The sequence below is a fragment of the Salmo salar genome, chromosome ssa24 (assembly GCF_905237065.1).
Source record: "Salmo salar chromosome ssa24, Ssal_v3.1, whole genome shotgun sequence".
NCBI classification, from domain to species: domain Eukaryota; kingdom Metazoa; phylum Chordata; class Actinopteri; order Salmoniformes; family Salmonidae; genus Salmo; species Salmo salar.
In genome coordinates, this window is record NC_059465.1 from 31,143,994 (window position 1) to 31,161,858 (window position 17,865).

The 17,865-nt window shown below is 43.7% G+C and overlaps 1 protein-coding gene across 1 annotated transcript in view; it reads right to left on the bottom strand.

Annotated features, from left to right (window-relative positions):
• Positions 1-17,865, bottom strand: part of dab2ipa (DAB2 interacting protein a) — a 130,161-nt gene that overhangs the window by 20,776 nt on the left and 91,520 nt on the right. Inside the window, 8 exon segments of the mRNA XM_045706961.1 lie at positions 3,721-3,917; positions 4,152-4,353; positions 6,865-7,101; positions 7,255-7,399; positions 8,371-8,515; positions 12,600-13,154; positions 13,271-13,369; positions 14,151-14,304. Coding sequence (XP_045562917.1) covers positions 3,721-3,917; positions 4,152-4,353; positions 6,865-7,101; positions 7,255-7,399; positions 8,371-8,515; positions 12,600-13,154; positions 13,271-13,369; positions 14,151-14,304 — 1,734 coding nt within the window.

Genomic DNA, 17,865 nt, shown 5'->3' on the forward strand with positions numbered 1-17,865 from the left:
TAAATAATGAAACATGTTCATTTGGTTTATATAATGCAAAAACAAAGTGTTGGAGAAGAAAGTCAAAGTGCAATATGTGCCATGTAAAAAAGCTAACGTTTAAGTTCCTTGCTCAGAACATGAGAACATATGAAAGCTGGTGGTTCCTTTTAACATGAGTCTTCAATATTCCCAGGTAAGAAGTTTTAGGTTGAGGTTATTGTAGGAATTATAGGACTATTTCTCTCTATACCATTTGTATTTCATATACCTTGACTATTGGATGTTCTTATAGGCACTTTAGTATTGCCTGTGTAACAGTATAGCTTCCGTCCCTCTCCTCGCCCCTACCTGGGCTCGAACCAGGAACACATCGACAACAGCCACCCTCGAAGCATCATTACGCATCGCTCCACAAAAGCCGCGGCCCTTGCAGAGCAAGAAGAACAACTACTCTAAGTCTCAGAGCGAGTGACGTTTGAAACGCTATTAGCGCGCACCCCGCTAACTAGCTAGCCATTTCACATCGGTTACACCAGCCTAATCTCGGGAGTTGATAGGCTTGAAGTCATAAACAGTGCAATGCTTGAAGCATTGCGAAGAGCTGCTGGCAAACGCACGAAAGTGCTGTTTGAATGAATGCTTACGAGCGTGCTGGTGCCTACCACCGCTCAGTCAGACTGCTCTATCAAATATCAAATCATAGACTTAATTATAACTTAATAACACACAAATACGAGCCTTAGATCATTAATAGGGTCAAATCCGGAAACTATCATTTGGAAAATAAAACGTTTATTCTTTCAGTGTAATACGGAACCGTTCCATATTTTATCTAACGGGTGGCATATATCTAAATATTCCTGTTACATTGTACAATCTTCAATGTTATGTCATAATTCTGGCAAATTAGTTCGCAACGAGCCAGGTGGCCCAAACTGTTGCATATACCCGACTCTGCGTGCAATGAACGCAAGAGAAGTGACACAATTTCCCTAGTTTAATATTGCCTGCTAACATGAATTTCTTTTAACTAAATATGCAGGTTTAAAAATATATACAGTGAGGGAAAAAAGTATTTGATCCCCTGCTGATTTTGTACGTTTGCCCACTGACAAAGAAATGATCAGTCTATAGTTTTAATGGTAGGTTTATTTGAACAGTGAGAGACAGAATAACAACAAAAAAATCCAGAAAAATGCATGTCAGAAATGTTATAAATTGATTTTCATTTTAATGAGGGAAATAAGTATTTGACCCCCTCTCAATCAGAAAGATTTCTGGCTCCCTGGTGTCTTTTATACAGGTAACGAGCTGAGATTAGGAGCACACTCTTAAAGGGAGTGCTCCTAATCTCAGGGTGTTACCTGTATAAAAGACACCTGTCCACAGAAGCAATCAATCAATCAGATTCCAAACTCTCCACCATGGCCAAGACCAAAGAGCTCTCCAAGGATGTCAGGGACAAGACTGTAGACCTACACAAGGCTGGAATGGGCTACAAGACCACCGCCAAGCAGCTTGGTGAGAAGGTGACAACAGTTGGTGCGATTATTCGCAAATGGAAGAGACACAAAAGAACTGTCATTCTCCCTCGGCCTGGGTCTCCATGCAAGATCTCACCTCGTGGAGTTGCAATGATCATGAGAACGGTGAGGCATCAGCCCAGAACTACACGGGGGGATCTTGTCAATGATCTCAAGGCAGCTGGGACCATAGTCACCAAGAAAACAATTGGTAACACACTAAGCCGTGAAGGACTGAAATCCTGCAGCGCCCGCAAGGTCCCCATGCTCAAGAAAGCACATATACATGCCCGTCTGAAGTTTGCCAATGAACATCTGAATGATTCAGAGGACAACTGGGTGAAAGTGTTGTGGTCAGATGAGACCAAAATGGAGCTCTTTGGCATCAGCTCAACTCGCCGTGTTTGGAGGAGGAGGAATGCTTCCTATGACCCCAAGAAGACCATCCCCACCGTCAAACATGGAGGTGGAAACATTATGCTTTGGGGGTGTTTTTCTGCTAAGGGGACAGGACACCTTCACCGCATCAAAGGGACGATGGACGGGGCCATGTACCGTCAAATCTTGGGTGAGAACCTCCTTCCCTCAGCCAGGGCATTGAAAATGGGTCGTGGATGGGTATTCCAGCATGACAATGACCCAAAACACACGGCCAAGGCAACAAAGGAGTGGCTCAAGAAGAAGCACAATAAGTTCCTGGAGTGGCCTAGCCAGTCTCCAGACCTTAATCCCATAGAAAATCTGTGGAGGGAGCTGAAGGTTCGAGTTGCCAAACGTCAGCCTCGAAACCTTAATGACTTGGAGAAGATCTGCAAAGAGGAGTGGGACAAAATCCCTCCTGAGATGTGTGCAAACCTGGTGGCCAACTACAAGAAACGTCTGACCTCTGTGATTGCCAACAAGGGTTTTGCCACCAAGTACTAAGTCATGTTTTGCAGAGGGGTCAAAAACTTATTTCCCTCATTAAAATGCAAATCATTTTATAACATTATTGACATGCGTTTTTCAGGATTTTTTAAATTCTGTCTCTCACTGTTCAAATAAACCTACTATTAAAATTATAGACTGATCATTTCTTTGTAAGTGGGCAAACGTACAAAATCAGCAGGGGATCAAATACTTTTTTCCCCCCACTGTACTTCTGTGTATTGATTTTAAGAAAGGCATTGATGTTTATGGTTAGGTACATTCATGCAACGATTGTGCTTTTTTCGCAAATGCGCTTTTGTTAAATCATCCCCCGTTTGGCGAAGTTGGCTGTCTTTGTTAGGAAGAAACAGTCTTCACAGTTCGCAACGAGCCAGGCGGCCCAAACTGCTGCATATACCCTGACTCTGTTGCACAGAACGCAAGAGAAGTGACACAATTTCCCTAGTTAAAATAAATTCATGTTAGCAGGCAATATTAACTAAATATGCAGGTTTAGAAAAATATACTTGTGTATTGATTTTAAGAACGGCGTTGACGTTTATGGTTAGGTACACACTGGTGCAACAACAGTGCTTTTTTCGCAAAAGCGCTTGTTAAATCACCCGTTTGGCAAAGTAGGCTATGATTCAATGATAAATTAACAGGCACCGCATCGATTATATGCAACGCAGGACAAGCTAGATAAACTAGTAATATCATCAACCATGTGTAGTTAACTAGTGATTATGTTAAGATTGATTGTTTTTTATAAGATACGTTTAATGCTAGCTAGCACCTTACCTTGGCTCTTTGCTGCACTCGCATAACAGGTAGTCAGCCTGCCACGCAGTCTCCTCGTGGAGTGCAATGTAATCGGCCATGATCGGTGTCCAAAAATGCAGATTACCGATTGTTATGAAAACTTGAAATCGGCCCTAATTAATCGGCCATTCCGATTAATCGGTCGACATCTATACCAGACAGTTCATGCAAAATTCTTTCTTGAGAAAGAGTTTTTTGCCAATTTGAATGGAAACGTTTTACAGTAAGGTACTTAATTGTTACCAAGAAATTACTTGCACCAATTTGTAAGTCGCTCTGGATAAGAGCGTCTGCTAAATGACTTAAATGTATGTAAATGTAAATGTACTTGATAGCAATATAAAAACGACTGCATTGGGCCTTTAAGTTAAATGTTGAAATGCTGATCATGTAAACTCCCACATAGATCTCCAGATCTCTGCAGATTGTGTGTCAAACGAAGCATAAATAACACTATCTTATTAGAATTCTGTGGTCCCCTTACCCAGAGAGCTCGCTGTCCACGACTATCTTGTGAAGAGGTAGGCCGGTGGAGAGGCTGCAGCTTGCCAATGGGAGGGGGAGGGGAGGAGAGCCCATGCCATCTGTGGGGGTGGACACCTGGACCCCAGATGGGTTGGTCAGCGCAGAGTTCACGTCCCGCAGTATACGGGCCAGGGGACCCAGCTTAGAGGCTGTGCTCTGCAGGAGACAAAATAATAATGTACACTAATATCTCTCATGCATATGTCTCATGCAATTCCTATGAACGAATTATTTTGTAATGTGTCATTTTCACATATAAAATTGTTATGTCCACTTTTGTCAAGCCCATAGAAAAGGACTAGTATCCGGTAGCTTGGTCACTGAAAGTAGTGCATAGTGAGAGTGTGACATTGGAAAGTAAATCCCAGTAGTGTGGCGTAATCCTTGTACCTGATCCAGCTGAGAGACGTCCTCGGCCAGCAGAGAGTGCAGGGATGAGAGCTCGCGGCCCAGGTCGATGTAACCCTCGAACCCTGCCGTGTTGGAGATTGTCTCTGGGTTGGAGATCTCCAGCAGGAAGCGCTGCATGTTGGTCCATTCGTGCTCCAGGAAGTGGTTCATAAAGGACATGTACTCCTCCTTGTTACCAAACCTGGACAGATAAAGAAACAAAAACAGAAGGAATGATGCGGTTTTCAACAGACAAACATACACCAACATGCATATTTTATAGATGTGCACTAGTGGTGTGCGGGTCACCCGCAATTGCTAATAACCCATCTGCAACCGCTCATTTAAACTCAGCAAAAAAAGAAACGTCCCTTTTTCAGGACCCTGTCTTTCAAAGATAATTCGTAAAAATCCAAATAACTTCACAGATCTTCATTGTAAAGGGTTTAAACACTGTTTCCCATGCTTGTTCAATGAGCCACAACAATTCATGAACATGCACCTGTGGAACCGTTGTTAAGACACTAACAGCTTACAGACGGTAGGCAATTAAGGTCACAGTTATAAAAACGTAGGACACTAAAGAGGCCTTTCTACTGACTCTGAAAAACACCAAAAGAAAGATGCCCAAGGTCTCTGCTCATCCGCGTGAATGTGCCTTAGGCATGCTGCAAGGAGGCATGAGGACTGCAGATGTGGCCAGGGCAATAAATTACAATGTCCGTACTGTGAGACGCCTAAGACAGCGCTACATAGAGACAGGATGGACAGCTCATCGTCCTCGCAGTGGAAGACCACGTGTAACAACACCTGCACAGGATCGGTACATCCGAACATCACACCAGCGGGACAGGTACAGGATGGCAACAACAACTGCCCGAGTTACACCAGGAACGCACAATCCTTCCATCAGTGCTCAGACTGTCCGCAATAGGCTGAGAGAGGCTGGACTGAGGGCTTGTGGGCCTGTTGTAAGGCAGGTCCTCAGACATCACCGGCAACAACGTTGCCTATGGGCACAAATCCACCGTCGCTGGACCAGACAGGACTGGCAAAAAGTGCTCTTCACTGACGAGTCATGGTTTTGTCTCACCAGGGAGGGGTGATGGTCGGATTCGCGTTTATCGTCGAAGGAATGAGCTTTACACCAAGGCCTGTACTCTGGAGTAGGATCAATTTGGATGTGGAGGGTCCGTCATGGTCTGGGGCGGTGTGTCACAGCATCAACGCACTGAGCTTGTTGTCATTGCAGGCAATCTCAACGCTGTGCGTTACAGGGAAGACATCCTCCTCCCTCATGTGGTACCCTTCCTGCAGGCTCATCCTGACATGACCCTCCAGCATGACAATGCCACCAGCCGTACTGCTCGTTCTGTGCATGATTTCCTGCAAGACAGGAATGTCAGTGTTCTGCCATGGCCAGCAAAGAGCCCCGATCTCAATCCCATTGAGCACGTCTGGGACCTGTTGGATCGGAGGGTGAGGGCTAGGGCCATTCCCCCCAGAAATGTCCGGGAACTTGCAGGTGCCTTGGTGGAAGAGTGGGGTAACATCTCACAGCAAGAACTGGCAAATCTGGTGCAGTCCATGAGGAGGAGATGCACTGTAGTACTTAATGCAGCTGGTGGCCACACCAGATACTTATTGTTACTTTTGATTTTGATCCCCCCTTTGTTCAGAGACACATTATTCCATTTATGTTAGTCACATGTCTGTGGAACTTGTTCAGTTTATGTCTCAGTTGTTGAATCTTATGTTCATACAAATATTTACACATATTAGGTTTGCTGAAAATAAATGCAGTTGACAGTGAGAGGACGTTTCTTTTTTTGCTGAGTTTATATGTGATAAAGTGAAAATATGAGGCCCCTAACCAGCTAATGTAGAAAATTCACTATAGGCTACCGTCGGAGACGACCAAACGATTTTTTGACAGGGGGTGCAGGATTTTTTTGTGCCTGACTTAGATACGTTTCTGCTTATAATTTCTGCTCATAATTTGTTAGTCAACTTGTCTATAATTAGATACAAGCAGCATTTCCTCCGTCAGAGAATCTTCTCTTCTGTAATATTATTACCGCTATGAGAAAGGTTATAGACCTACAGTCAGTGTCCAGATTTCAGTTTCCATTTAACCCATCTGAACAGTAGGCTTCAGTTCCCTTGACGTGCCATAGGCCTATTTGAAGTCCCCGACTTGGCGCGATCAAATTTGTGTAGCGCCTCACAATCATCACACCAAATCTTTCCCAAACATTACTTTTCTGGCCCCTCCCTTCTCTTTATTTTCAACTCTCCATTCACAGCTTTTCTCTTATTGAATTAAACTCTGACATTGTCCTTTTTGTCTCCGTGGATCAACAATAACTGTTTCTGCCCATTCCCAAAAGCATTTGGTTACTGCCGTGTAGGCTCTTTGGAGCGCGTACAATTAGGCCCTAAAGTTAGGCTTACTCACTAATGCCAGATAGCATTAAAATTATGAAATAAAAACATCAATGTAGCCTATAGATATAAATTGCACAAGAATGATAGATACATTTATGCATTTATTAAGGTATTGTTTTCTCTTTATTCAACCTGCCCGCCACCCACCCGCTCTTCACCCACACAATATTTAAACCAGCCTGCCCTGCAGACATAACCGCGGGGACTGTGGGTTATACGTCAACCTGTGCATCACTAACACACTAGTACACACACCCACACTTACTTGGTGAAGTTGGCGAGGTTCTGCGTGACCTTGGCGATGAGCGTGAGGGTGCGAGCAGTGCGGTCGTCGGGATACTCCTGCATCAGGTTGAAAAGTGACGGGGACATAACGGCTGGACACAGGAAGCGCAGGAACAGAGAGGCACTGATCAGACGCTCGCTGATGTCCGGCCGGCCCCGACTGCTGCACTGCTGCCTCCACGAGGCGAACACCTCCTTCAGTTCCCGCGGAAAAACACTGCATGGAAACATTGACAGGTACAGTCATTTTAACGTAATTTGCACAATTCAAGCCTTCATTAGATGATGGTGAAAGCTCGGTAATAGAATATGAGTGCTAATGCTAGCTACTTCTATTGGCAGAGAGGGGGAGGGATGTGTGTTTATTTACCGGTAGGAGTCGATGATCTTGCAGAAGGCCAGCTCACAGCACATCTTTAGATTGCTCTGGTTCTCAGGGAGGTCTCCTGAGGAACACTTCCCTGGGTCCACCTCGCAGTTCTCGTCTGACTCGTACAGGGCTTTGATGAACTCTCCTGGGAGAGGGAGGGAGAACAGCACACAGGCCTGTTGTCATTGCTAGACAGCTAGCGAAAGAGCCCCGAGTTCTGACATTATTATTTTATTCCCTTTTCATTATCTTTGGTGACATACTTTTAAGAGGGCCAGTCAACCATCAAGGACAGACCAACGTTCTGAATCATTCAACACGGCTTCAAACAAAGCAGTGGTGAAAAGTACTTAAGAAAAAATACTTTAAAGTACTACTTAAGTAGTTTTTTGGGGTATCTGTATTTTACTATTTCTATATTTGACAACTTTTACTTTTACTTCACTACATTCCTAAAGAAAATAATGTACTTTTTACTTCATACATTTCCCCTGAAACCCAAAAGTACTCGTTACATTTTGAATGCTTAGCAGGACAGAAAAAAGTCAAATTTACACACTTATCAAGTGAACAACCCTGGTCATCTGTACTGCCTCTGATCTGGCGGACTCACTAAACACAAATGCTTCATTTGTAAATGATGTCTGTGTTGTAGGCTATCCGTAAATTTAAAAAACAAGAGAATTGTGCCGTCTGGTTTAAAATAATATACTTATAATACTTAAGTATATTTTAGCAATTCCATTTACTTTTGATACTTAACTGTATTTAAAACTAAATACTTTTAGACTTTTTTGCTGGGTGACTTTCACATTTGCTTGAGTCGTTTTCTATTAAGGTATCTTTACTTTTACTGGATACTTTTTCCACCACTGAAACAGTCACTTTCCAGAAAAACAATGAATAATTGATCTGAATAGTCACTTAAAAATGTACTGTGTGTGGAGAGTACAGGGAGTTTTTCTGAAGGCCAGATACTAGCCAGAAGTATGATACTTAATGAAGAACACACAGGCCTATTCCATGTGTTCATGGCTCCTCTTTTATCTTAAAATACATTTGCTCTCTGCTGTAATAGTAGCACTATCCCCTTTAGTGTGTCTGGATGTCACCTACCTAGTGCGTCCTGCAGGTACTTCTGCCCCACCAGTTTAAGGTACTCCTCAATGGCTTTGGTGGCCAGTGTGTTCTCCCTGAAGATTAGGTGCTCGTTCTCCCCACAGCGATCCACTTCTGACATCATCAGGTCAGTCAGGAAGTCCTGAAAGCAAAATAGAACTGTGAGGCCTTGATCCAATACTTTGAAAATAAATCTCCGCCCTTCCTTCCTTCCTTGTAGTGATCTCACCCCATTGGCTAGGTAGGCTAACAGCAAGGTTTCCACAACATACTGTAGCTTTCACCAATCCTATCATGTCACCATAATTCTCAGAAGGGAGGGAGGAAGGAAGCATGCCTTTTTTAAGTATTGGAAGGTGTCCCCTCGCCCCATATTCACCGCCAAGAACATACAAATACAACTGATAATAAGGTGAGTGAATGGGCAACCGTTTGGGCAAAAACTGGTTGAATCAACATCGTTTCCACATAATTTCAACCCAAAAAATATATGTGGTGATGTTGAATCAAAATGGAAAACTGATTGGATTTGAAAAAAGTCACCAACGTAAGGAGATTTCATATTTTCTTTCACCAAACTTTTAACCTAAATCCAATGACATGGTGACATGTTCTGTTGAATTCACATTAGTTGACAACTCAACCAAATGCAAATCAAAACTAGACGTTGAACTGACATCTGTGCCCAGTGGGCAGGCAGAGGCTGATCAGAGCTGCATCATGGAACCAGGCAACCAGCCTGGTTCTGGGAACAGATCTAGATAGTGTGTATTGAAAGCAAATGAGCCTATCAATGTGATCTGAAAAGCAGCGCATGAACAGTCTCTACATAAATAAATAAGTGTACTGCTGCACAGCCTAAGCCTGATTGATACTGAGAGCAGTGAGTTTGGACAGAGAGAGGAACAGAGAGAGAGACACAGGTAGCTCAGACAAGTGACTCTTCCTCTCGATTCTGTGCTAATGGATCAAGTGGTTAGCCCCTCCTTTCCTTCTTTATGAGCTCCTGTAATCTGCTCTGGTTGACTGCAGTCATATCTATGGGAGGCCTGGTGGTAGGCTAGCTAGCCAATGCATGCTAATGGGGCGTCAAAGGGAACATGCTATCATAATCCCAAAGACTATACCAGAGAGAGAGAGGTAGACATTTAAGCTACTGTACGCACAGTATCTACTGTATCAGCCAAATGTAGGCTAAATACCTGAATTCTCCTCGTCAATGTAACTGGTATCTCCCATGTTGACACAAGCCGTGGACTCATACCAGATCATCCAACCATTAAATTATGATATCTGGATGGTGCAGAGGATTATGAATGTACGAGGTGCCGTGTATCCTGACAGACACTAACACAGTCACTGACAGCACACAGACAGCACACAGTCACTGACAGCACACAGTCACTGACAGCACACAGTCACTCACTGCACATCAGCCACACACACGACTAAGCTATACCTGTCTCACAATCCTTTACAAGCATTTCGCTACACTTGCAATAACATCTGCTAACCATGTGTATGTGACCAATAAAAATGTGATTTGATTTGAGCCGCCCGGGCTGGCATGGTTACGCATCCACCATAGTTGTTGGACCCATGCTGGGAAAGGGCAATGTGAAAAGGAAATGTTCCAGGTCAGCAAAGTACTAGTGTGAAAAGCGTTTTACTGTCCCACTCCCTACTGCTACCCCCAGACAGGCCTGGAGAACGGCTAGAGTAGTCTTTAACATGCACTGACTGCACATACTAACACTATGCCAGGTGGGTAACACACTTACTAACGCGCTATGGCAGGTGGGTAACACACTTACTAACGCGCTATGGCAGGTGGGTAACATGCTATGCCAGGTGGGTAACACACTTACTAACGTGCTATGCCAGGTGGGTAACACACTTACTAACACGCTATGCCAGGTGGGTAACACACTTACTAACGTGCTATGGCAGGTGGGTAACACACTTACTAATGCGCTATGCCAGGTGGGTAACACACTTACTAACGTGCTATGGCAGGTGGGTAACACACTTACTAACGCGCTATGGCAGGTGGGTAACACACTTACTAACGCGCTATGGCAGGTGGGTAACACACTTACTAACGCGCTATGGCAGGTGGGTAACATGCTATGCCAGGTGGGTAACACACTAACACGCTATGCCAGGTGGGTAACACACTAACACGCTATGCCAGGTGGGTAACACACTAACATGCTATGCCAGGTAGGTAACACACTAACAAGCTCTTACCCTGTTTGCCTTTTTGAAGTTGTAGCCAATAGCAACAGTCATTTTAAAATGAAAGAGAGAGCCTCTAGACTAGGAGGAACCTAAGTGAAAGCGTAGAGCCACAGATCCTTATCGATCCATCTATTGGATTAGGGCTAAACAGGGAAACTAAATGAGGATGGGGTGTGAGCCACCACAGGTCAGTGGATAGATGCATAATGAGGCAAAGCTCCACTTGTTTCTCAGAGCAGAAAGTAGGCCAACGTAAGAAAGGCTGTTTAATGAAGCGCCATCGCCCTGTTGCTGTTCTAGCAAAGACTAGTAGGCGAAAGCGTCTGTGGGGCATCGGCATTATTACAGTGGTGTTACATAGCAGCAGCAAAGTTTGAGGGGCAAAGTCTAAAGATAAGTTTCTGTGCTGAAACAGCGCTCCGCAATAACAAGTGCTGACCTTGTGCACATGAACACACACACACACGCACGCACGCACGCACACGCGCGTTAGCGTTCAGTCTCACTGCATGGTTTTACAGCAGGAGCTGAAGAGTGGATGGAGCGGAGCAGGAATTAACGGGGACGACTAGGCTAATTACCACAGGGGGCTGACACTGCTTTCCTTCCTGGGACTGGTGAGAGAGAAGACAGCACAGTGGCCGTGTACCAGATCCCAACCTCATTCATATGAGATATAGCCTTGATTTCAACTAGATAGATCACGTTCATGTAGCTCCTGAGATGTGAAACACTTCTCCAGGCATGGTGAGATCTGATTATCTGCGCAGTTTGCAATAAAGACGAAACGTGGATAAAGAAGTAATCTTAACATGACCTTTATCGGTGGACATTTTTAAAAGAGATCTTAAAACACATTTTTAGCTTTGCTTTTCCTTAGGGTGCTTGCTAGTTTTTCAATTTGTCATTCTTTAGTTTTTTTATCTCAAGTTTGTGTTTATTTTCATAGTTTTTTATTTGTTGCAATGTCTGAAATGTGCTGTATAAAGAAAGCTTGATTTGATTTCTGTAGTAGGGAAGATTTTCTTGTGTGGAGTTCAGCTACATTTTTAAATTCCATACAGCTCGATGTTACTGTTGTTTCAAAAACACCAAACAACAATCCCTCAATGGCATGTATTGATTACCTGGATTAAAGAAGGACAGTTTACCACATAGCCAAACATATGGCAAGTGGTGAAAAAAAGGGACTGAATTAAAATGATCTAGGCCTGTTTCAAAGGTAACATTTTGACCACAGCCCATTGTCCTAAATTGGAGGTATTAGCAGCAGTTAGTGTACACAAGTCCCCTTTCAGCTAGTCCTCATTAGAAAGTGCTGACACAATACAGTATTGTCATCACAGTCCCCCAACCACCCACTCTAAGCAGGGGTGGTACCCATTATCTTTCCACAGCAGGCTGGGTCGTGTTCATTAGTGAACACCAGAAAACATTTTGTAATGGAAAACGAAAAGTCCCAGTAGTAGATCCCTGTTTCAGTTCACTTTCTTCTGTTTGACTCCTAATAAACATGACCCTCTCCCAACCCAAACAGGAAGCATTCACATTCTTCTAGGTCTAGGAGACTGCTTATAGTAAGCATGTGAGAGGACTCCCAAAGACTAGAAATGTGAGGCTAACTTGACTTTTAAACCCCAATCCTAGTCAGAGACAAGATAACCTTATCTGGACTCCTTTTCAAACCCCAGACCCCTATACTATCTTGCCTAATCTTTTGCAGCTTTTGTGTGCAATATGCAGCTGAGATGTTGACTTATCTGAGACAATGGTATCACTGACTGTGACCAATCAAAACCCTCACAGTTGTAATGATTACAATAGGAGAGCTTTGCCTTTACTATCAATTCGATTTGGGTCGTGTTTATATTTGACATTCGGCAATATTACTATTTTGGACTATCATTTGAAAATGGAAATGCAGAGAACACAACACACTATCGTTTGACTGTAGGACAGCCTCTGTGGAGAGTAGGAGGCCTTACCTTAGCCTTGCCGGTGCTCTGTAGGATGTGAACCAGGGCACTGGCCATCTCCTCCTTGTTCTTCACACTGAGGCCAGGCTCCAGGATGGAGCACAGCAGCATGTAGTTATTGGTGATGTACTCTGCAAACTCCTTATACGACTCCATAGGCAGGATACTCATGCTCTGGTATCGCGACTTGAGCCGAATCATAGGTCCGGGAGTTTTCCCTTTGTTCGGGTTGGGCGTGCTCACAGAATACCACTTCTCCACAAACTGGCGTCCAGTGACGGCACCGACGGGAATGTTGACCAGGCCCACATAGTTGTTCTTGTCCTTCTTTTTCTTTTTGTCCGACTCCTTGTACAGGTGAACAGTGACACTTTTGACGGAAGGTAAGTTGTTGAACTCAAAGTGCTCTCCCCAGAATACATTGTCCATTTTGAGTTTGCAGGTAGTCCGTGCGTAAAGCGTGTCGTCCAGACACAACTCACAGAAATACCTTTTCTTGGCTGGAAGGTCCTTGGCCTCAATAATCCACAATTTTAGAAGGTTCTCCACACGCCGACTGTTGTCCTGTGAAAAACATCAAACATGTGAGACTTTTCCTGGGTACTTTGGCATGTATTCTATTGTACTGTTATTATTTTCTTCCACAGAGGGCCCTATACGCTATATAGCATTTGGTTTACTTTGTTAGGATGTACAGCTCTCCTTAAGTTTTCCATCCATTTGTCCCTCTCGGCAGATGACCGACACGAAAAGCATTTGGTTCCAGTGGAAGTGGTTACCTGTGAAAGTATGGCAGATGATTAAGCCCTTTAGGTTATGAATCATGAAAAACACCCATATGATGGCCTGTGTGTATCAATCTTTATTTTTATTTTTTATGAACCTTTATTTAACTAGGCAGGTCAGTTAAGAACAAATTCTTATTTACAATGACGGCCTACATACCCAATCTAAAGCAGGGTTGGGTATCACACACTCACACACTCCAGCTGAGCTGCAGGGTCTGCACAGTGCACACTGATACCAGACTAAACAAAGCCTGGACAGCCATTGAAATCCTCTTGCACTTGATAATGAGAGAAACGCTTGTCGTTTTTTTGGCTGACCCCGTCAAACATCCTCTCGGTCACAGAGCCATGGTCTGTCCAGCTGGCAGCGTGCTTTAGTATAATAGGCAGTAAATCCTTGTGAATGGGGACCCCTCGGAGTTCACCTCTCAGAGCAGATCCACAGAAAGCAGGAGCATGGAGATGCCAACAGATGGGTCAGACAGACACACAGGCCCCTACCGGGCAGGAAGCGGAGGGGCGGGGAGACCCTCTTCCCTAACAAATGCCCAGCCACACACTCACACTACTCAAAGGCACTGGCTGCTTGACAGAAAGTCAGAGACCTGCAGGTTTTCAGATATATGTAATGGCGACGAAATGAAGAATATATTAAACACAATGCATTATGTACAGAGGTTTAGGATCCTAAGAAATACTATTAAAATGAGTCAGCGAGCCTTGAGCTGCGACAGTCATGACAGGCAGTGGTGGTGGTGGGGGGTGGGCTCACCTCGAAGCAGAAGTCCTGGCCCAGGATGCTGCCGTGCACCGGTTTGATCAACACCTCATCCTCCATGCTGAGATCTAAAGCTTCTACTGCAATGCTGGGGCTGAGCAACGACTCGTGAGACCGTGATTCCTTCAGCCTCGGCATCAGATGGGATCTGGGGGAGAAGAGGAAAAGACACGGTCAGTCAGTCAGACACATACAATGTGTCAACGCAGGCAACAGCCAGTGCGATGTCCCACACAGAGAGGAGGGCTGGGGGAGGCATGTGAACCAAAACCAGACTGGTGATGTGGGTACACCCTGTCAGATGCCACGGGATCTGGCTCTAAGGGGTTGGCATGACTGGGCTCTCTAGTCTCTCCCAGCTGGTAGCTCTTCTGCTTGGACGTCTTTTTGATGGTATGGCAGGTGGGGATGCTGCTCCAACACCATGCTTTAAAGTGCCTCTGGCAAATGGCAGAGCACAGCTGCAGAAACAGGGAGGTTGCATTCTTACTGGTCAGAAGGAGTGGGAGAAGAAGACCAACATCATGACCGTTAAAGGTGAACGGCAATAACACAGCTCAAGAGAACAATTGATATCCTTGAAGTGAAAGACGCCAAGAAAGCCATACTACCCCCAGTAAAACATACTACCCCCAGTAAAACACACTACCCACAGTAAAGCATATGGCCATACTACTTGCAGTAAAAAAATACTACCCACAGTAAAACATACCACCAAACTACCCCCAGTAAAACATACTACCCACAGTAAAACATACTACACCCAGTAAAACACACAACCCACAGTAAAACATACAGCCATACTACTCACAGCAAAAATACTACCCACAGTAAAATATACTACCCATGGTTATACATACGACCAACAGTAAAACATAATACACCACAGTAAACTATACTACCAACATTAAGCCATACTACCCCCAGTAAAACATTCTACCCACAATAAAACACACTACCAACAGTAAAACATAAAACCATACTACCCACAGTAAAACATACTACACCACAGTACAACATACTACCCACAGTAAACATACTACCCCCAGTAAAACATACTACCCATGATAAAACATACTACACCACAGTAAACCATACTACCCACAGTAAGCCATACAACCCACAGTAAAATATACTACCATAATACCCACAGTAAAATATACTACCATACTATCCACAGTGAAACATATTACCCATGGTAAAACATACTACCCTTGGTAAAACATACTACAGTACCATACTATCCACAGTAAGCCATACTACCCACAGTAAAACATGAGCGGATACAGATAAAGATATTTGTGCAACCAAGTAACTTCAAGGGTTCCTTTTACTTTTATTGGTTCCATATATGAGTTCTACGTAAAAATCATAGGATCCGTAATACAAGCTCCGTCTTCAATCCACAACGCAACTGTATTTTAATGACTGAAAAAGACAAAAAGCCAATTAAGTCTCACAGATAATATAGACAGAGAGAGTAGAAGAAATGTTTGCCCCTACAGTGCATGTTCATCTTTTCAGTTGTTCTGTAAGTGGTGTTGGTTAACTCATGCACACTACAATCAATGTCTAGGAGGATAAGCAGGGCAATTAAGCACCTGCTGGGCTGCAAACAGATATCTGCTGACTCATCGCTCCCCTGGCTCTCCATTGGCTGCATGAATTAAACATGGCTCTACTTCCTGCCTCAGGGGATGAGTCTGGAAAAAATCCTCAGGTAATGAATTTGTCGTCGTATTCTCTAGTTCAACTTATCAGTGTGGGGACAGAGTGAGAGACTGAGAAAGATACAGAGAGATAGGCATAACTGGCAGAGCTGAGCGGACTAATAGAAAACTTCCTCTCTGAGAAGCTAGATCTCTTACGGGAAAACTTTTAGCATGTCGTTAACATTTTAAAATGGGAAGCTCTGGATGGATATTGTTCTTGGTGACTATCTTACAAATGTGAGTTTAAAGTCGCTTACAATAAGTCTAAACTAAATTAAACAAATAGACACAGTTGTACTAGCGCCCATGCAATACTGTTATAGTGGTCTTTGAAAAGGAGTGGGTCGGTTTCCATAATATCGGATCAATGACATACATTTTTATAAGCATATTTCTAGTCAATGGCAAACAAGCTTCAGGATTTTTAGACCAAACTCCACGGCAGTAGGCTAGCTCTGTAACTCATGTTGCAGTCTGTTAATGCACTGTGCTGACAACTTTTCTGATTTTTAATTCACTTATTGAGAGAGATTTATGCTCGTCTGATGGAAGCTATTCAACCTGCGTTCTGTGGCTCAGCATTTACCTAATGATCGTATCAATGCCACTGCAGGCTGCTGGGGGCCAAGCACACATACAAGGCCATTATGTTTCAATGAACTCATTGGACTTAAAGGATACAAGGTGTAAGCAGGGCCAGGACCGCTTAGAATTTTTTCATATCCCCTGCCCTCTAAAACAACCCGTTTCCGGCACACCATCATTTTCAGTAAACAAATCTGTGCACCAAGATGCAATTCGATGAGTGGTACAGCTCCTGACAGAGCTGGTGTAACTGAGTCAGGTTTGTAGGCCTCCTTGCTCGCACACGCTTTTTTAGTTCTGCCCACAAATGTTCTTTAGGATTGAGGTCAGGGCTTTGTGATGGCCACTCCAATACCTTGACTTTGTTGTCCTTAAGCCATTTTGCAACAACTTTGGAAGTATGCTTGGGGTCATTGTCCATTTGCAAATGGGAAGACCCATTTGCGACCAAGCTTTAACTTCCTGACTGATGTCTTGAGATGTCGCTTCAATATATCCACATCATTTTCCTCCCTCATGATGCCATCTATTTTGTGAAGTGCACCAGTCCCTCCTGCAGCAAAGCACCCCCACAACATGATGCTACCATTGTGGTGGGATGGTGTTCTTCGGCTTGCAAGCATCCCCCTTTTTCCTCCAAACATAACAATGGTCATTATGACCAAACAGTTCTATTTTTGTTTCATCAGACCAGAGGACATCTCTCTTAAAAAGTACGATCTTTATCCCCATGTGCAGTTGCAAATCGTAGACTGTTTTTTTTAATGCCGGTTTTGGAGCAGTGGCTTCTTCCTTGCTGAGTGTCCTTTCAGGTTATGTCGATATAGGACTCGTTTTACTGTGGATATAGATACTTTTGTACCCATTTCCTCCAGTATCTTCACAAGGTCCTTTGCTGTTGTTCTGGGATTGATTTGCACTTTTCGCACCAAAGTACGTTCATCTCTAGAAGACAGAACGCGTCTCCTTCATGAGCAGTATGACACCTGTGTGGTCCCATGGTGTTTATACTTGCGTACTATTGTTTGTACAGATACACGTGGTACCTTCAGGCATTTGGAAATTGCTCCCAAGGATGAACCAGACTTGTGGAGGTCTACAATTTGCCAAAACTATAGTTTGTTAACAAGAAATTTGTGGAGTGGTTGAAAAAGGAGTTTTAAATGACTCCAACCTAAGTGTATGTAAACTTCCGACTTCAACTGTACGCCCACAACTCCCTAACAGCCGATTAAATTAGGTTGGACTTTCATGTCTCTGCGACAGTAGAACTCTGATTTGAGCTAAACACATAAAAACATAAGCAAATACTACTTACAGTACTAGCACATTTAGATATTTTGATGTATGAAGGGGTAATTTATCAATAGCATATTCTACTCTCGTATTTCATGAGGTTATATGTATTGCTG